The sequence below is a fragment of the Otolemur garnettii genome, unplaced genomic scaffold (assembly GCF_000181295.1).
Source record: "Otolemur garnettii isolate 467f Iridium unplaced genomic scaffold, OtoGar3 scaffold00001, whole genome shotgun sequence".
NCBI lineage: Eukaryota > Metazoa > Chordata > Mammalia > Primates > Galagidae > Otolemur > Otolemur garnettii.
The window spans coordinates 48,993,270-49,014,275 of NW_003852396.1; the positions used below are offsets into that span (position 1 = coordinate 48,993,270).

General features: G+C 40.7%; 2 protein-coding genes across 3 annotated transcripts in view; both read left to right on the forward strand.

Moving 5' to 3' along the window:
* HTATIP2 (HIV-1 Tat interactive protein 2) overlaps nt 1–7,889 on the forward strand; it is an 18,377-nt gene extending 10,488 nt beyond the window's left edge. The window contains exons 4-6 of the mRNA XM_003781179.3: nt 1,197–1,334; nt 5,620–5,681; nt 7,096–7,889. Coding sequence (XP_003781227.1) covers nt 1,197–1,334; nt 5,620–5,681; nt 7,096–7,321 — 426 coding nt within the window. The 3' untranslated portion in view covers nt 7,322–7,889. The remainder of the gene's footprint in view (nt 1–1,196; nt 1,335–5,619; nt 5,682–7,095) is intronic.
* A 3,218-nt stretch (nt 7,890–11,107) lies between these two features.
* The window catches only part of PRMT3 (protein arginine methyltransferase 3), a 115,919-nt gene continuing 106,020 nt past the window's right edge, over nt 11,108–21,006 (forward strand). For both annotated transcript variants that reach the window (XM_003781176.3, XM_023519449.1), the window contains exons 1-5: nt 11,108–11,285; nt 11,543–11,675; nt 13,397–13,479; nt 15,155–15,204; nt 16,075–16,177. In XM_003781176.3, the coding sequence (XP_003781224.1) occupies nt 11,258–11,285; nt 11,543–11,675; nt 13,397–13,479; nt 15,155–15,204; nt 16,075–16,177 (397 nt within the window). In that variant the 5' untranslated portion in view covers nt 11,108–11,257. The remainder of the gene's footprint in view (nt 11,286–11,542; nt 11,676–13,396; nt 13,480–15,154; nt 15,205–16,074; nt 16,178–21,006) is intronic.

Consider the following 21,006-nt stretch of genomic DNA (forward strand, 5'->3'; position numbering starts at 1 on the left):
AAAAAAAAAAAAAAAAAAATGGACTTGTGTGTGATGAGGAGGAGGATGCAGGAAGTTTTTAGGGTAATGGTAATGTTCTATTTCAGCAGTTTTCAACCTGTGGGTCGCAACCCCTTTTTGGGTTGAACAACCCTTTCACAGGGGAGTTACCTATTCTGAGTGAAGGGGCAAGTCTTTCCGATAGGCCCTGATTGGATTCGGTTACTGCAGTTGCCACTTAGTTCTGTTTTGTTTTTTTCCTTGACTGACTATGCCTTTTCTCTCTTCCCCTGGACTTTGACTCATTCATTCAGATATTTCTGGAGCACCTACCATGTTCTGGGCATGTGCTGATGCTGAGATAAGAGTTCAGAAGAAAGACCCAGCACTGACCTCACTGGACTGAGTCTAGACCGGGTCTTTGCAGTTTTGATTATATACCCATCAGTAAACAAATTGGAAGATGCATTCCTTAGACTTTGCTCTCTCAGTGTCTGGGGAGTGTCCTCAACCATGCCTGGAGACCCTACTATGTTAAGAGTTGGCACAGAAAAACAGAGTAAACAAGAGGTGGAAGGTTGTGAAGTTATGAAAAGACAAAGAAAGGGTGGGGCAAGTGGCTCACACCTATAATCCCAGCACTCTGGGAGGCTGAGGTGAGTGGATTGCTTGAGCTCATGTGTTTAAGACCAGCCTGAGCAAGAGTGAGACCCCGTCTCTAAAAAATAGCTGGGTCTTCTGTTGGGCAACTGTAGTCCTGGCTACTTGGGAGTCTGAGGCAAGCTGTTTGCTTGAGCCCAGGAGTTTGAGGTTGCTGTGAGCTGTGACACCACTGCACTCTACTCAGGTGACAAAGTGAAATTCTGTCTCAAAAAGAAAAAAAAAAGACAAATGTGGTGTGACTGAAACTAGTTTCCCAGTTCTATCTTATCGTTCCCTTTGTTCCTTGTGGGTTTGTTCGGTGTCTGTCCTTCAATGTCATCTTCCTCGGTTTTTCACTGCAGCCTGGCCTTGCTGCTAATGCAGGTATATCTGTCCTAAGGACAATATTTGGAGCCTTTCCCAGGGTCTGACCCTGACTTTCATGTATTGCTTGGATGCATTCTATTTAGATTCCCGTTCCCTTAGGCTTCCTAGCCTTCTACTCAAGCCAAGTAGTGGTCTTTAAGATAAACTTGCAGCTTTTTAGAAATAACTTACATCCTTTTCCCCCACAGGAGGGATTTGTTCGTGTTGACCGAGATTATGTGCTGAAGTCTGCAGAGCTGGCCAAAGCTGGAGGGTGTAAACATTTCAACTTGCTGTCCTCCAAAGGAGCTGATAAGTCGAGCAATTTTTTATATCTACAAGTTAAGGTTTGTGCATGTTTCTTTCATTCATATACTTTGAAAAACCCTGTCCAATGGTAGTACTAAATAATGCAAAATACTCGTAATATGAAAAGGTATTAAATACATCTTATGCTTGGTTTTGTAGCCACAGCAACTGCTTTTGCAAGACTATATATATTTAGTAAACAGAAGTGATTTGAAAGATAATTGCCAATGTCCCGTTATTAATTGTCTTGTAATCAGTGGACTGAGATGGAGCAGCTCTGGGTTTGAATGGTCAGCGTGGCAGCTTAGCATCCGAAAAGACTCACAGGCAGTGATTCTCAAACTTTTCTCTCAGTTTCCCTAATGTCAGAGAGGAAGGAGCTTGTATTTCTCTGGATATTAGGGGACATCTAGTGTGAAGTCGTCTGCTAGTTACAACCTCAACTTCCTTGTGTCTTATGTTTGAATAATTTATGCACATTTTGCTATACTCAGTACTATGTATATCCTTATTTGTTTTAATAAAAAGTTTCTATGTACTTACCTTCAAGTTAATTTGACACTGTAGAAGGCCACAGCTTTTTCTCTGTGCCTCCGAGATGCACCCAATTTGGGAAGCTGGGACTTTGAGGTCATTCAGCCAAAGACTTTTTCAATGTAAAATCCTTTTAGAGAAGTTCATCTGGCTTTTGCTTAAATATATTCATATATTCACTAGGGAATTTACCATCTCATTAGCCAACTCTTTCTTCTTTTGGTCAGAAGTTCTCACCTTGGGGTGAAATTTATTGTTACATAAATGTAGTATTCTTTTACCATTCTGTATTGGTTTCTGCTTCTAGCCCCTTCCTCACCCTGGTCTCTTTGCTAAGGGTGACTTTACATTGATGTGATACTGAACTTTTCACACTCTGGGCACTATGTTATTTTTTAAAATGAGATGTAAATTTTACGAGACATCTTTATCATTCATTTGCTCATAATCAGCTGGTGATAATGAAAATTTCCAGATCTTTTTCACCTGGCTTATAACTGAACCATCTCTCAATCTATCTTTAAATAGTATTTTGAGCCAGGTGAAGTTCAGTAAGCCACCAATGAAGTTAAATCAAGAATGGAAGAGGCCAGACCTGGCGGCTTATGCCTGTAATCTTAGCACTGGGGGAGGCTGAGGTGGATGGATTGCTTAAGCTCAGGAGTTTGAGACCAGTCTGAGCAAGAGCAAGACCCCTATCTCTACTAAAAAAAGAAAAAAATAGCCAGGTGCTGTGGTGGGCGCCTATAGTACCAGCTACTTGGGAGGCTGAGGGGAGAGGATTACTTAAGCCCAAGAGCTTGATGTTACTGCGAACTATGACGCCATGGCACTCTACCCAGGGTAGAACAATTCTTAAAAGGAAAAAAGTCTTTTGTTTTTCAAAATATTTACAACATGTGAGTTCTGGGAAAGGACCAAATAGGACTTTTGCTCTTATTGGCAAAATTAAACAACTTTTAGGAAAGAAAATGCATGTACAGTGTTTCCTTATCTTTAAAGATAAAGGCACTACTGCCTACTCACTGGGTTATAACAACAACTCACTGGGTTAAATCATCCAGATTGAAAAAAATAATAGCTAACATTAGTTGAGCCAGGCAGTGTTCTGAGGGCTTTTATGTGCATTTGTGGGAACTAGGGTATCGTGATAGTAAGATCACCAGGGGCTGGACTGAGACTTGAATTGAGCACTCTAATTCCAGGGTCTGTGCTGAAGCCATTGTGTAATGAATAACCTTTGTCACTGATATATGTGAAGGACCTGGCACAGCTCCTGGGCCATGATAGAGCCTCAGCAAACACTGGTAAGGCTGATAAAATGGAAAGAGACCTCTGCATTTACTGAGTTGACCTGTATTACTTGCAGCATGTGATTATGAATTTATTAAAAAGACCGAAATGACAACCACATGGTCCATCCCAGAGTGAAAGATGATCTTACCCAATTTTAGAATTTTTTTTTCTTTTCTGTGACAGAATCTCACTATGTCGCCCTTGGTATGTGTGCCATGGCATCACAGCTCAAACCTCAAACTCTTGGGCTTAAGCGATTCTCTGGCCTCAGCCTCCCAAGTAGCTGGGACTATAGGCACCCGCCACAAAGCCCGGCTATTTTTTTTGTTGCAGTTGTCATTGTTTAGCAGGCCTGGGCCCAGTTTGAACCCACCACCCTTGGTGCATGTGGCTGGCACCATATCCACTGTGCTACGGGCATCAAGGCTTTAGAAATTATTCTTAAGGCACGTTTATTCTACTCCATGAATGTCAAACTGCATTAACTGTGGGCCAGGTCTGAGGCCTGGGTCAGTCACATTCTTTTCTGAGCACTGGTGGTGCCGTGGGAGGAGTGGGAGAGGAGCCCGGAGCACTGGCCGGGCCTCATGTCTGTCTTCCCAGTTTTCTCATCTGTCCAGGGGAAAGTACTTTCCAGAGTCTGTGATATTTTATATGCGGTGTGGTCCTTGACCTCAAGGAACTTCTAGTCTGCTGGTGTTGGGGGATCCCCAGGGACACCCCCAAGTTTGCTAATTCACTAGAAGGTTTCACAGGACCCAGCATATAGACATACGCACAGCTATGATGTATGGCAATGAAAGGACACAAAGGAAAATCAGCAAAGGGAAAAGGCGCATGGAGTAACAATTGGAGAAAACTAGGTACAGAGTTCCAAGAGGCCTCTCTCAGTGCACTTGGCTTTATTTCTCCAGGAACGAATGCTGCCTGGGAGAGAAACTCACCTGAACCCAGGAGTCCAGGATTTTTATGGGAATCAGTCACTTAGGTACCCTCAACTTAGCAAAACCTGTAGACCTCCAAAAGCAAAGCCATTGTTCATTATAAACCACAGTGTTTGTACAAATAGTTTAGGCACAGTAAGTAAACTACCCTTATCTGTTAGAGAAAGGCAGTAATACTCCCAAAATCCAAGCTCCCAGGCACAAGCCAGGGGCCACCCTTGCAAACAGGCCCTTCTAAGGATAGCAGTTTCAGCCTGCTATGTTAGCTCTTTTATGCACATTGCTAAAGAGGAAAAAACACATTTTTGTAAAAAGCTAAGAAGTGTATGTTCATATTTGTGTATAAACATTATAGCAGCATTATTTATAATAGCCATAGTGGAAACAACTCAGATATCCATCACCTGACGAATGGATGAATAAAGTATGGTAGGTGTATCCATACAATGGAGTTTATTCAGTTAAAAAAGGAACAACAGGGGTGAATCTTGAAAACATTATTCTAAGTGAGAGGGGCCAGTCACAAAAGACCACAGGGCACAAATTGTACAATGTCCTTTGTAAGAATTGTATAAGATAGGCAAATCTATAGAGACAGAAAGAGACTAGTGGTTGACGAGGGCCCAGGGAGGAGGGGGTAGAGAGTGACTGCTAATGTTATAGGATTTCTTTTCAGGGTGATGAAATATTTAAAACTTGGATTATGGTGAAAGTTGCATAACTCTGTGTATGTACTATGAACTACCAATTAGAAAGAACAAAATGTTTAAAAATAGCTATCTGAGGGTGGCACCTGTGGTTCAAAGGATTAGGGCATTGGCCCCGTATACTGGAGGTGGTAGGTTCAAACCTGGCCCTGGCCAAAATCTGCAAAAAAAAAATACTATCTGAGATTCTATGATGTGACAAGTTAAATGCCAAAGTACAGATGAAGGGGAAGGAGGAACACATGTGTGTGACCATTAGTTCACAAGGTTTCGGGAGGTGCCTCTGACTTGTGTTCTTCTGGCATTTGTTTACAGAGATGTCTGGCATGAAAATTCATGTTTTATTTTAACAAACTTAAGTCTCAGTCTAGAAGTTTTGTGGGGTTTGCTAAGAAGTAAGTAAGATAGTAGGACTGTGGGTTTTCTGACCCACTAGAATAATTGTAAACCAGAAATAAAGGTTAAGGTCTGCCCTTTTAGGTCTAACCCTAATTCTGCACTAAAGGGAGGATATTCTTTTATGGTTGGACTGATGTATCCTTTACCCACTCTGGATATGTTTTAATATCAATAAAATAAGAGAACTGACCATATAGCCATTCACTTATTCCATGGATCGTTTTTAATTCTGTACTACATATCAGGATTATATGATCCCTTCCTGAACTTCCCACACTCTATGGAATCTAAAATTCTGGACAAGGGTATTAATGAGTATTGAGACCTGCAAAAGCAGATTATCTTCAAAACTCCAAATTATTTTCTCTTAAGCTTTATGTAAGTGGGTTAGTCTTGATTAAATAATGAAAATGTGTTTTGTTTTGTTTTTTTTTCCTTAACAGGGAGAAGTGGAAGCCAGGGTTGAAGAATTAAAATTTGACCGTTACTCAGTATTTAGGCCTGGGTAAGTATTGTACTCATGCTACCTGAGAGTATACCACTGTTGGCAATGCCTAAACTAATTTTTCATTTGGAGAAGCTGACAGCTAAGATATCTAAGGTATAATAGAGGTTGGCTGGAGGTGGATTGCTTCTCTGATGCACACACCTTCTGACTTAGAAAGAAAGGGTAGATGGTGGTGCCAGCTTCAGAATAGCCTCAAACTTCCTGGGTAGTATTTGTTGTCTTCTTTTTTTAAATTGTCTTGGGGGGGGAGGTTCCTGGGTCCCCACAGCCTTTGCAGAGATTTGCACTGAGGGCAGTTGACATGAGGAAAAACTCAGACTCAGTGATCTCAGATGAAATAACCAATGGGAGCCTGTGAGAGGTGTGTGCTAAGCCAGCAGCATCTCAAGTGCAGCCAGCAAGTGCAGCACTAGGCCATTCTCCCACAGGTCTCTTTATCCAATCACAAATCATAAATCAAGTTGACAATATAATGCATAAACTTAATTTGAGTTAGTCAAAGCAAGGTGCCTCAAGTGATCATTAACAATCGCAAAAAAGAAATGAAGGGAAAATCATGTAGGCACACCATGTGATTACAACATAAATTTTACAGATTGGGGATAAACTTTTCTAACTTGCTTCAGTGATTTCCATCTATGCCTGGACAGGACTCAGGCGATAGTAATCTTTGGTTACAAGGCATTCTCTTCTCTGCCACCAGGTAACAATAGGGCTATCTTCAGCCTAGTAAAAAGGGGGGCACAGGATCTTGGAAAGTGGTCAACAAGACCCCTAGAATCCTAGCCCTGAGCCTGTCAGGTGCCAGAGATCCTGTACAGACCATCAGGTTTTTGCTAGCCTTGAGGGGGTTGAGGAAGTGGACTCTGGTCCATAAGCCCTCCAGAAATGCCTGGCCTAAACTACACTACAAACCTGACTCCCACATTTATGAACCAAATAAAACTTTATATCCACTGTGTTAGTCTATTCAAGCTGCCATCCATGATCAAATATCATAGACTGGGGGGCTTAAACAACAAATGTATTTTCTCATAGTTTGGAATTTGGAAGTCCAAGATCAAGGTACCATCAGGGTTGGGGTCTGGTGAGGCCTATCTTCCTGACTGGCATATGGCTGCCTTCTTGCTGTGCCCTCAATGGTCTGTCTTCTGTGTGTGTACAGAGAGCCTGATATCGGATGTCTCTTCCTTTTATAACGATACCAGTTCTGTTGGGTTAGCCCTGTCCTTTCCTCAATACTTCAGTTAACCTTATTTATTACCATAAAGGCCTTATCTCCAAAGAGAGAGGTGCTTGGGGTTAGGGCTTCCCCATATGAATTTTGAGGGGACATGATTCATTCAGTGATGCCTGCTATGGTTTGAATGCAGTTCACCATCTCTTCCTCTGCTTTTCTTTTTCCCTTTAGGGTTCTGTTATGTGAGAGACAAGAATCTCGCCCAGGTGAATGGTTGGTTAGAAAGTTCTTTGGCTCCTTACCAGAATCTTGGGCCAGTGGTCACTCTGTGCCTGTGGAGACTGTGGCTAGAGCAATGCTCAACAATGCCGTGAGGGTGAGCAACCAGAAGGTGGAACTTCTGGATAACAAGGCCATCCATTACTTGGGGAAAGTTGATGCCTCTCTCAAGCCATGACAACACTGGAGAAATGCTATTATTGTAAACTTTAACACCCTCCACTAAATTGGTAATTTCAGGATCTAAAAAAATTCAGCATATTTTCACTTTGTTGTTTCACTCTTCTCAGCCACTCAGATCCTCTCAACAGAGGACTGTGCCTTGCATCAGGAGTTCAGAGCCTGGTTATACGTACAGATTGCCCAGGGAACTTTTGAAAAATAAAGGTTCATAGGCCCTACCTCAAACCTTCTGGATCAGAATTTTTGAGGTATGGGCACAGGAATCTGTAGTTTTCTTTCGTTTAAACTTCCCCTGGTGGTTCTGATGCCAGTAGTTGGGAGGCCAGCTTTGACTTGCTTGTCTGCAGAGTCACAGCAGCAGTGAAAACCTTATGTATCATGCAAATGAGCTCTGTTCTAAAATTGTTGACATTCACGCCTCTGGGTGCTAATTAACTACATGTTATTGTGTCAGTGAATATTGTGCCTTTGCTACTTCTTTAGAAAATATAATAAAAGTTATATCTAAGCTTATATAATTCATGGGGAAAATTAAATAAAGGAATGACAATAATTAAATCCTAGGTGCCTCTTAGATTGTTTGAAAAGGCCCACCTATTAGTGGTGATATGCAGCATTTTGGCCATTGGGGTGATAAAATAGCAGCTATATCAAGTGTTTGCTAATACCCATGTTTACATGTCAACTGTGCTTTAACCCTCCAAACCACCCTTACAGAGTGATACTTGTCATTATCTTCATATTTTAGGTGGGAAAACTGAGACTCACTGTGGTTAAGTGCATTGCCCAAGTGTCTAAAACTGAAGACCTCCAGCTAAGAAATGGCAGAGTTAGGACTCTAACCCAGGCAGCCTGCTTGCATAACTTGTATTTTTGAAGCACTCTGTAGGCACACCCTGTGTACTATATATTTCCAGACAGTTAATTGTTAGTACATGTTGTGGGTGAATACAATTGAAATATTTGGGTTTTTCCTTTGATGTAGGATGCTTATAATGATCAACCACAAAATATTCACATAGCCAGTAAAATTCCATGGCACTACACCTTAAAGGCCTATGGTGCTGCACTTAAAATCTAAGGCAAGGAAAGGAAGATGCAGGAGTAAGGTCTAAAGCAGGGGTAGCACATAGTGCTAATTTCCATTGTGGAACAAAGGATGCTGAAACTTATATTAACATCAGTGCCAGGGAAATGAAGTAATTAGAAAGATTCGGTCAAGTTTTATAAGGTCTACAGTATGTCAAGTACATTTCAATCTTTAGTGTACACTGGGGGATAAAGGCCATTTAATTGAGGGTGTCTGTCCTTAGAAGGGAGGGGACATTCCCAGTGTTAGTCACCCAGAAAAGATGCATACTTTAGGGCAGGGTGGGATCTTGAAATTTGAGCGATAGGGAAGGAGAAGGAAGTATCTTCCTTCATCCAGGTAGGTTTCTTTGGATCTTTGAAGAGCCTAAGGGTGTTTCAGTGGTAAAAGGCATGAGCCAAGAAGTGAGGGAATCCTTGGGTTGGGGGCGTTTACCCCATGAGGATATGCTCAGGTCCATGGGCTCTGAAGTTAGCCCAACCTAGTCATCAGTTTGAAGTTACTCTCTTTTGTATTCTTTCCTCTCCCAGAAACCTTAAAGTGGGTATTATTCAGCCTTAAAGTGGCCTCAGTAGTGAGGTGGTATGGTGGGGAAGCGTCTGTATTCATCTTTGGAGGAGGGCGACAAGCAGCCCTCTCCTAAGCCCTGCATTGTAGTAAGGTATGAACTTCAGGGGACAAGAGTGTGGCCCAAGCACACCTCCAGACTGGGGTTAGTTCTTTCATTGTAAACACTGATGACTGAGTGGACTAAGGGATTCAGCAAGCGTCCCTCCCACTGTTACACAGAGAGAAAGTTTATGTTGGATGGATGACAGGAGTAAGTTAGATGGGCCAGATAATGAAAGCCTTGAATCCATTAATTCACTCAGCAGATACATATTGAGTGTCTCCTGTGCACTACTGGGCACCAGGCACGGGATACATCAGTGAACAAGACTAACTCAAGGGAGCAAGTGGGTATCCTGGCAATGTCCTAGGATGTGAGGATGCTGCAACACTAATATTTGATGGGTTCTGTCCTCTAGAAGTTTACAGTTAAGAGAGAGGAGTACATTCATTAGAACTTAGCAGTAATACAGGCATTAATTTCATTCAGTAAATATACTGGTAGCTACTATGGGCCACATATTGTGCCAGAGAAACGAATGTAAAGAAGGCGGGCGCCGTCTATAGTTCCCCCAACTTTAGAGATGAGGTAGAAACATCATTTAAGCTCATGAATTTGAGATGTGCCTGAGAAGCATAGTGATAGCCCTTTGTTTTTTAAATAGTAAAGAGTCATGACCCTTACTTACCTGTATGGTGCAGTATTGTGGCGGCCGGGATAAGACTAAAAAATCAAGCAAGCAAATGGTAGGTGCTACCAAAGACACTAACAGGGTGCTGTTCCTGGAATAGCGGTGGAACCTATTTTAGACATGGTCCAGCAAAAGTTTTTTTGGTTGAAACCAAAAGAGCTACCCATTTGTTGAGTTTTTGATGATTAGAAGGTGAAAGGTTGAATTGGGAAGTTAGGATTAGGTAGGAAGGCAGCAGCAGTCAGTTAGATAAACAGGTGCCACATACAGCGCTGGACTATATGACTGCTGTCCACTCCCACCTAAGAAAGAATTCTGTGGTTTGACATCAGGAAAGTAAGAAGGTGGCATGAAGCAGGGGACGTTGGTATTCTTCCCCACACAGCAGCCAGATGTTGCCTTCTCAACACATCTGACTGCATCACTCCCTTGCTGAAACCAGAGTTCAACTGTTTCCCTTCCAGGGTTGTGCAACCTTTTTACTTTTCTGCCACACACTGGAAGCATAAATTGTCTCGGGCCACACAGTAAATACATAAACACTAATTAAAGTTTATTAGCAAAAAAAACAAGTCCTTTGGCGTATACTTTTCACGATATCCAACAGCACAGGTATGCCAAAAAAAATCTCGCCAAATCAACACGCTGCCCATAGGCCGATTGAACCCCTCTGGTAGAATAAAGTTAACACTTAGGTCTTAGCACTTGACGTGGATTAACTCATTTTATCCTTTCTGTAGTCGTGAAGTTAGTGCAGTCATTATTCTCGTTTCATAATTGAGGAAACTGAGGCAGAAGGTCAGGTAACGTGCTCAAGAGCATAGAATTATGAAGTCACCTAAGTAGGATTCAAGTCCAGTATGCCAGCTCTAAGTCCACGCGCTCTTTTAACCACTTTAAAGATTAAAATCCTTTTTTGAGGTCTGGCCCTAAACCGGTCCCTGCAGCGCACACACTGGCTCATGGCCTCGGTTCCCTCCCCTCAGCTGCACCCCGGGACCCAGGCACCAGAGCCGGCCTCCTCCGCCACCAGAGGGCGCCGCAGGAGCGGGCTGGCCGCCCTGCCACTGACTGCTCATCTGTGGGCAAAGGGACGCACAGAGAACACAATGCCGACAGCAGAGCTACTGCGGCGTCTCACCGCCTCAGGGCTCAGGACGTTGGCCCAGACCTCCCGCAGCCCCAGGGAGAAACCAAAGTTCCCCAGCCGGTTGCGACGCCCAGCCCTTTACGCGAGCCTCATTTAGCACGCACTGCGTCAGCTCGGCGGAGAGAGGAGGCGGGCCCAGCCCTCGGCCCGCCCACCCTCCTCACGTGACCAACACAGCGCCCAGAGGCCGGAAGAGCTCGCGAGCACGCGCGCTCCTTTGCTTTTCCAGGCGCCCGCGAGGTTCCCCGATCCCAGGCCCGGGGGCAGGCTCGCGCTGGCGCTCGTTCCCGGGGTCCCTGTCCCGCGGGCTTGGCGGTGGCGGCTGCGCGCGCGTGCTGGCCTGCCGGGTCCCCGCCCCCAGACGCTCCGGGCTCCCGGGCCACAGCTGCCATGTGCTCCTTAGCGCCGGGCGCTACCGGTGGGTACCCAGGTCCCTCCGCACCGGGTCCGCCCAGCCCCAGGCCGCGCTGCCCTGGGCGGGTCAAAGATCCTCCACTCCCCCCGGCGCCCTGCGGGATGCGGGCCCGGGCGGTGGGGCCTTGCAGGGCAGATGGAGGAAGAACGGGGTGAGGGCCCCGACCTAGCGGGGCGGGGGCAGCAGGCGCCCCACCCTTCCCCTGGTGCCCCGCGCTGCACTGGTGACCGAGGCACATCTGATTGTTGTGCGTTCGTTAGGCGGCCGGGGCGCTGTGGAGGATGAGGACATGCCAGAACTGTCGGACAGCGGTGACGAGGCCGCCTGGGAGGATGAGGACGATGCTGATTTTCCCCACCACAAGCCGCAGACCCCCTGCCTGTTCTGTAACAGGTTCGTCCACCTCAGCGCCTGGCCCCAGCCCCAGGGTGCCCGGGCCACGTGGGGTCTGTGTGGTCTGTGCAGGAGCGACTGGTCAGGAGTCGAGCCAGAATGGCCAGTCCTTGAATTCTTGAACCACTAGTTTGGGGTGAGGGTTTGTTGAGAAGGAAGACTCACAGTGGTGTACAGGGAAGAGCCATAAACCAGAAGCCAGGTTGTACTACTGTTCTTTAATGGGCCTCAGTTTCCCCGTGTGGAAAATGGTCTTGGATTGAAACTGTGGTTTCCAAGTCAGGTCGTGCGCCCTTATCACCTGAGACACTTAAAAATGTACAGATGCTGAACTCTGAACCTTAGTTCTAATAAATCAGGGATGGGTTTAGGACGTTTCTGTTTTCATAAAGACACTAGCTAGTGAGTTACAAGTTTGGGAGCCATACTGAACTAGATAATCCCTAAAGACCCTTTCAGATACACCAATTTATTGTTTGATCGGTACGAAGCTTCTCACGTGTAACTCAAATTTCCAGTTAAGTCTTAGCTCACCTCTCTTAATTAGGGGCCCCCACCTATTGAAGAGGAAGGTATTGATACCTTTTTCACTTAGGGAAAAAGAGACAGCCATATCAATAACTTGCTCAAGGTCACAAAGCTGTGGTTTGGCCTATTCCCAGATTCCCATTCTTTCTTCTTAAAATTCTGCCTCTTGGTCTCAAGCAGCTTTGACTTTGGGCAGGTGGGCATGAAAGAGACCTGGTTGGCACTGGCCAGTGTTAATTTCATAAACATTTTCTAGTGTTCCCTATGTCTGGGCATGGTGCTGATTGGCGGTATGTTTGTGTTTTGATGGATCGCCTCATTGGGTGGGTAGAAGGCATATTCTCTAGTTATCATAAAATAATATTTATTGAGCATCTTATCTTACAGAAATGAACTGTTTTTTGACGAGTGGTCTTTGAGGAAAGATAAATAAGTCATTCTTCTACATAATATTCACTGTATTTAAGCTTATATTAGCTTTACAGTTAAAGGGGAACGCGGTAGGCAGTGCTTGTGATAGGCTCCATAAATACTACAAATAACGTATCTCAGTAAACATTTGTTGAAACTAATGCAACTAATGCTGCAAATGTGCTAAGAACTTAGACGAGATATACAGCTCGTCATATCTCTGCTATGTACAGCGACTTATGTGGCCTTCAGTTTCTCAGGTCACATAAACAGGCTTGATCTTCACATGTCTGTAATGCAAATACTTTGCGAATACTTCAAGATCACTTTGGAAATGTGGCACTTTGGAAATATGCCACTTGTAAAATTACTTTTTATGCTTTTTTTTCTAAAAGCAGTATAAGCTGTGCCAGTTCATAGCCTCTAAAAGTGAGACACTTAGAGGGGAAAAGACTCTCAAGTAGGGAATTTTTATGACTTGAGAGAAACAATTTACCCAAGGAAATTCTTTCATAATAACTTTTTGATAAAAATCAGTGCTGTATTGTTTGGCAAATAAATTAGTTTTGACAAATAGTACTTTGTTTCAGGTGTAAAATGGAACTCAAATACTAATTTTTAGTAGTGCTAGGCTCCATTTCTTTCATCCACACGTGCGTGCGTCTTTTCTTAATTGGAAATAAAATAGAAACCAGAGTGAAAACAAAAGTGTATATTTAACATGAAATCAATATTTAGACTTCTTCAGGGACTATTCATGAAGCTACTGTTTGCTTTTTCAGGTTATTCACATCTGCTGAAGAAACATTTTCACACTGTAAGTCTGAGCATCAATTCAATATTGATAACATGGTTCATAAACATGGTAAGTAATTTTTAGAATGAACCAAGCTATGAAATTTAAGTTTGAATTTTATGATTTTCTAGACACCCCTCAGATATAAGTCTAGTAGAATGAAGCATGTAACAAAAGCTTATCTTATGGAAATGAACTGTTTTTGACGAGTGGTCTTTGGGGAAAGATTAATAAGTCACTCTTCTACGTAATATTCACCGTATTTAAGCTTATATTAGCTTTACCGCTAAAGGGAATTATGATTGCATTTTTGTCATATTAGAGTTAGGGAGAGTAAGGGTAGAGGTAGACTTTGGAAAAGGAGGCAGGTCATTCAAAGGTAGACAACTTAAATAGGTCCAAGCATAAAATAAACTTCAGGAACTATAAAACTCAATTTTGGTAAGTTTGGTAGAGAGTATAGGAAGAGCGATGAAGTGAAGATACACTGAATATTCAGGATATGTTTCTATTACAACCTGTATTTAAATGTACATTACAATAAAAGTTTTCCCCTTTAAATGGATATATAAGAATTATGCTCATCCCTGTACTCATTATTGTCTAAAGGGACATTGTTAAAGAATAGCCAATACTGGACAGATTTTTAGGTCTCATGGAAACTTGTGATACAACACGTTTATAAATCATATTCAACTGCACCGTCTTTGGTAAGACAGCCTCATTTTTTTCCCTGATGTTTCTGATGTTGCATTTTTAAACTGAATTGGAGTCAACACTTCAGGTATAATTTTGCATTTTTTTCACTTACCTATGTGGGGGTTTTGTATGCTCTCAAACATACAACAGTATTCTCATGGACAACCATGACATGTCCATGTCCATGTCTCATGGACAACCAGATAATAACCATTTGCTTGGATATGTTATGGCTTTCCTTTAATGTAAATACTGCTTCATTTCTGGAAAGATAAGAGGACCAGATAACAAGCCTCATTGTTTTTTATTTAGCATCATTTAACATCATGTAAAACCTAGTGTACCTCATGTGCTAGCAAAATTATAATTTGGTAGGCACCATAAAAATTAGAGATTTAGAAACTTTCAGCTCTATTATCAACTGCCAAATAATCGGTAAAGCCTAGGACCTTATTTGGCAGATTGTATTGTATTATATTGTTGTTCTGAAAAATGAGAATTCTAATAATTTCCCGTTTTTTAAGAACTATAATAGGCCAGGTATGATGGCTCATACGTGTAATCATAGCGCTCTTAAAGGCTGAGGGGGGAGGATACCTTGAGCTTAAGACTTCAAAGCCACCGTGAACAAGAGTGAGACCTCATCCCTACTAAAAATAGAAAAATTAGCCAGGCATTATGGTAGGTGCTTGTAGTCCTAGCCACTCAGGAGGCTGAAGCAGGAGGATTTCTTGAACCCAGGAGTTTGAATTTGCTGTGAACTAGGCTAATGCCAGGCCTCTGTACCCTGTACTATTAGAGTGAGATCCTGTCTTAGAAAATAAAAAGAAAATACAAGAAACACTTGAAAATTTGTTATCTATGGCTATTTCTCAGAATATTCAGAAGCATCAATATTATTTCTTATTTTTAATAAAAAATCCAAATATAAGTAGTAGTAGAAACATCAGAACTATTTTAGTGTCTAATTGGAGAAACCTTTATAGAACAGGTCAATTAAACAAACTCATATTAAAAGAGGTGATTTTTTTTTTTCTCTTTTTAGGACTTGAGTTTTATGGATACATTAAGCTAATAAATTTCATTAGACTTAAGGTAAGTTGACAGTTTACTTATAATTTTGTTTGGAAATAAATGCCACTGTGACTATTGGTGCACTGGTTATTTAAAAATATGAGGAACTCATATGATGAACTGTTTTAAATTTGGTATTCAGCATTTTGGGGAATCAGACATTAGAAACTGGCACAGCCTAACACACCAAAAGTATTATTTTTAACTGAATCTAAGAGATGAATAGTGTTAAGTGAAAATGTAATTCAGTATTAAAGAGAAATACTGAGACTATTTCTATAAAATCAGACACAGGTTCTAGTGTGATTTCAATTACTCTGACTGCTTTTTAAAAGATTTTTTCAAACATTTTTTTAGTTCTGTTTGAATAAATGTTTATATTCTCAATATCTCCAAATCCAGCATAAAACTGTATAAAGATTAAAATTCTAATACTCAGTATGTGCAGATAACATTCGTTATATACTGTATCTTATATCTCACGTAATTGCAGAAGTTGAACATGACTTGAGTATTACAATTTTGATTTAATAATTAAATTTAAAAAATTTAATTACAGTTTTTCTTTTTTTGTAGTTTTTGGCCAGGGCTAGGTTTGAACCTGCCACCTCCAGCATGTGGGGTTGGCGCCCTACTCCTTGAGCCACAGGAGCTGCCCTTAATAGTTTTTCTTTTATTAAAATGTGTATATATTTTTGAGGCACACTATATAGACTTCTTAAATAGAAACATACTGGTTTTGAATAATGCAGACATGATTTCATTATTATTTTTTTTAATTTCCCTAGTTTTTAGTGGGGACTTCCTTTTTGTTTAATTTCCCTAGTGTTTATTAGGGAGATTTTTCTGGCTCTGTGCAATGAAAAAACATGCAATTAATTTTACATCCAGAATCCTACAGTTGAGTATATGAATTCCATATACAACCCTGTGCCTTGGGAGAAAGAAGAGTATTTGAAACCAGTATTAGAAGATGACCTTTTACTTCAGTTTGGTAAGATGAATGCCCTTTCTCTACTTTTATTAACTTAGGGCCATTTCTTTTGGAAAATATATTATCTTTTTAATTCTCTAAAGATCTTACTAAGTAGTTGGTTTTGATAGAAAAGATAAGTCACTAAAATTTTGATAGAAAAGGTAACTCCCTTAAAACTGACAGTCACATTGACATTACCAGAGAGGAATTTAGAAGTAGGAGCTTCTTTGAACATTTTATAAAGGATGTTTTGACTTAAGATGGTAATTTTTAGTTGTTAGACATTGATCTTTTTAAAAAACGTCAGAATGGATTTAATAATATTCGCTACTTTTTTTGCTCATATATTCAGATCAGGTGATAGGCTTTTCTTAAGACATCTAATTTCCTGAGATTTTGTTTTGTTGCAGAACAGATTTCCCTCAAATTTCCATGGGTTTGCGCTCATACACTGACTCTTCCTTGTCTCCTGTAGCAGGATCACTCTCACTTCTTGGCTGTAGCTTTGTTCTTTAGTTACTTGCACTGTGCTTTGGCTCTATTCCTTACTGAACTAGGGTCTTAATGAAAATTTTGTCAGTTTTTCATAGATCTGATCAATAGGAGTTATGCTTTCTTCTCATACTTACACTGTATTTCATGCTTCTTATGCCACTCGGCTGAGATAGAGGATTTGCTCTCTTCAGATCAGTAAGACCATTCTAAATAGACACACACCCTGACAGGTGATAGTTTGACAGAGTGTGTATTTGAGTTCTTTGATTATTACTTGTTTCCTTAAGAAGTACCTTCATTAAGTTGTGTGATAGTGTGATGTTGTAGTAGGACCCTTAGTGTGATATTTGAGAACTGTGTTACCTTAGAGAAGCTCTTAAACTTCCTAGTTTAAGTCTTTTCATCTGTAAAATGAGGAATTCGGGCCAGATTTCTGAAATTCTTTCTGGCTCTAAAATTTGGTGATTTACAGCTTGATTTTACAACTTCTCTTTGATCTCACTTCTCATAGTGACAGAAGTGGTCTGTTTGATCAATGACAAAGTACCCAGAAGGTGTTCTTTATGGCTTCCTAAATTCAAAATCATCTATTAAACACTCGCAGGATGCAGTAGTATGTTAAATGCTTTAGGAGTATGAAGAAGTGAATGTCACAATTCTTTCCATAGAGAGCCTCCACTCTAATAGTGGGTGTGGTTTTCTTTTAAATGTTTATCCTGTATTTTAATTTAAGGTAGAATATGAAAATTTTCATTAACAGTAGAAAAGATGGTAGATACAGTTCAGAAGAGGAAAAGGTTACTCAGATCAATGACAGATACTGATCTCCTCCGCTGGCCACTGTGGAACCCTTGACTCTAAAAAGGTATATAAACTTAATTCCCTTTAGTCTTACTTTTGATTTGTAAAAAGGGGATAACAACATCTTATAAGATTGTTGCCAAGACAGGGCACCAAGATAATGTGTAGTAACACAGTACCTGCCACAGGGTAAATGCTTATTAAAGGAGACTTGATGGTTAGTAAATGAATGTCTACACAATTTACATGAAGAAGTCAGAACTAAAAGCTGGAACAATCAAAGAGACCTGTTAAAGGAAGTGGAACTTGATCTGGACATGGTCTTAAGCGCATTGCCCACATTCTGTAACGCTCTGTGCTACTGGCCATTGGTGGAGAGAGGTGGAAGGGAAAATTGTCATTCTCCTGGCTCCAGGCTTGATGGCTGACCATTTCATCTCCACTTTCAATAAATATTTATCAAGTATCTCCTAAGTGTTTGGCTTTGAGAATATAAAGATGACTAAATAACAAGACTGAGAAAATGGGTAATGAACGGAATGTACAGCAGGGAGGGGAAAGGTAACTTAGTAACAAGTAAGGTAGGTTAGCAACAAGTAAGGTAACTTAGTAACAGGAAAGGTAAGTTAGTAACAAGACTGAGAAAATGGGTAATGAACGGAATGTACAGCAGGGAGGGGAAAGGTAACTTTGTGGTGGAGAAATCTGGCAGACACTGTCTTAGTGAAGTAATCAAGGTTAATGTCATCAGGGATAAGTCACATTGAGTAGTTTAGACCCTTGATGTGATGTGTGATGTGATAATATGACAAGAATGGCACTTTACCTCTGTGGTCTTTTAAGAATTAATAACCCAAGTTTAATTATGAAAAAAAATCAGAAAACTACAAATTGAGAGCCATTCTACACGCTGTCTGACCAGTTCTCCTCATAACTTAGAAAACTGAGGAAAACCCAAGAAATTGATACAGACCAGAGGGCGTAGAGGAGACATGAGAACTAAATGTATTTTGGTATCCTGGGAGGAATCTTTGAATGGAAAAGGGAAGTTAGAGAAGAATGAAGGAAATCCGAATGAGTAAGATGGAGTTTAGGTTAAGTTTTAAAAACAGTGTATCTAATATTTGGAACATTCTCCACAAAGAGTTAATAGCCAGTGAAAGACTGGGAACCAGTTTGAAGTGGAGAGAAAGGGCATTTGTACTTCTGCGTGGCCTCTGTGTCTTCATCTCTCACCTCTGTCCTTCCTGAGAGGGACCAACTTCAACTCTGTTTGGAAGTGCTCTAAATTTTCTCTTTAGTCTTAAATAAAATTTCTCTTTGTTACACTGAAAAAAATTGTTTTTAAAAGAACTCTTAAAAATTGAGGGGAAAGCACCAAACACTTCACAGAGCAATGGGAAAAAACAGACGATGAGACAATTCCCAAAAAAGGTGTAAAAGTAGTCCAGAAACATGTGAAAATCAGTGTTCATAAAAATGTTTGAGCTCACTCAGAGGTATGTGATTTAAAACAACACTGAGGGACCATTTCTTTCTTGCCAGACTGGCAAAAACTTTTCAAAATGACAGCTCATTCTCTTGGTAAGGCCGTGGACAGATTGACACTCTCCTGCGTTGCTAGTAGAATGCAAACTTGGCAGTATGTAGCAAAACTACAGATGCACTTTTTAACACAGCAGTCTCATTCATAAGGATCTATCTTGAAGATAATACCTCCTACATTCTGAAAATACGTATATGCAAGGTTGTTCATTGCAGCGTTGTAATTTCAGAATATTGGAAACAATCATACTTAGGAGAGTGGTCCACTGAGCTATGTATGATATATCCATATATCCATGGTATAGTATATACCCATCAAAAAGGAGAGATCTGTGAACTAATACAGAGTGATGTCTAAGACATACTGTTAAATGAAAAAAAAAGCAAAGCCAAGAGGAATGTCTGCAGCATGCTACTCTTCATATAAGAAAGAAAGGGATTTGAGGAAATGAATGTGTTGCTCATTTGTACAAAAGAAATACAGGAGGGATAAATCTGAAACTACAGAGATTGGTTACTTACAAATGTCAGTAGGAAAGAGGAGTGCAGTGAGAATGGGGTAACGTGCGCGGTAAGGAGGAAGAGTACTTTGTGTAGCTCTTGCTCCTAGGATTATAGTAATGTTCCTCATAGTCTTCATATCAAAAAATCAACAACTGATAAAACCAAGATGAAGCAGTGAGGGAGCACTATGGAAGGAGGGCGATGACACAGAATGAAATACAAACGCAAACTTTTCTGTATTTCACATGAATTAACAACCACACTGAAGGGAGTGGGGATGAAGTGAACTAGTAATTGGAGTCTTGACTGGATACTGTGGTGAGGCCAGAGATAGATCTACACGAATGCTATAATCTAGTGAGTAAAGGTGTGTTTCTCATGGGGTGTGGGTCAGCAATTCTGACATCACTGTTGTATGTACTAGAATTGTAAATAAGCACGTTGGGGATAGTAAGAACCAGGTTTCTCATTGCTGGGGAAAGAGGTTTAAAATAAGGAAATTAGAGGGAAAGGAATCCTGTGGTTATAGATTGGCATCAGAGGTATCAGTATAAACTCAAATATATGTATATATTGATAGGAAGGCACAGAAATATAGATGTGTATGCTGGTGTAGGTTAGGATATATACATCTATTTCTTAGCTCTGTCTGCTGAGCCCTAGAAAAACCCCAGTAGCAAAGAGCCTACCTAATGCCCAGATCTTAATTTCAAACACCTTTCTCCAATAAAAGGAACCAAAGCTAATTAGAGAGAGAATTGATTCTAGCAGTGGGGCAGGGAAAATACAAGATGAATCTGAGACATCTTACGGCAGAAAGTAAGGAAGTGCTTAAAAAAGAGCGCAGCAGCCACCCGAAAGGAGCTTCTGAGAGCCAAGAAGAGTGATTTGAGCAATGGAGAAAATAATAATAGTATTAGATTTCTGCTCATGGGATAAAATATCCACGTGTCCATACTGACATTAATAATTAAATAAAATGGAAAAGTAGCAGTTCAACTTTAGACTGGAATTTGTACTAATAAATATAGAAGGAAAGAGAAGTAGAAAATCACTATTAAACACACACCACAATAATAACTTGCAGAAAAGATCCAGCAATTGATGCTCAGATTAGTGGGCAAAAATGTAAGGTCAAACAAGACTTGCGTAGTTTAAAGTATTTTCCCTCAAAATACATAAACTACACAGGAGTTGGCAACTTTTTAGTGCAGAAAGCCAGCAGATACCAAATGTGTTTAAGTTTTAAATATTTGGTTTTTTACTGAACATCTTGTTTTTAATTGATTTGCATTTGAAAAGAATGTACGTTCTCCTGTAGTCTCTAAATGCTGAATAATTTTATTTAGTTTTTTTTTAATGTCTTTTTGGATTTTCTTTTGATGTAGTTTTCAGTCATTCAGAAGGGTATATTTAAATCTGTAGTTAAAAAATTGTTTTTAATTGTTTTTTTAAAAAACAATAAAAAATGCCTTTAATTGTTTAATGTATTTTGGAGGTCT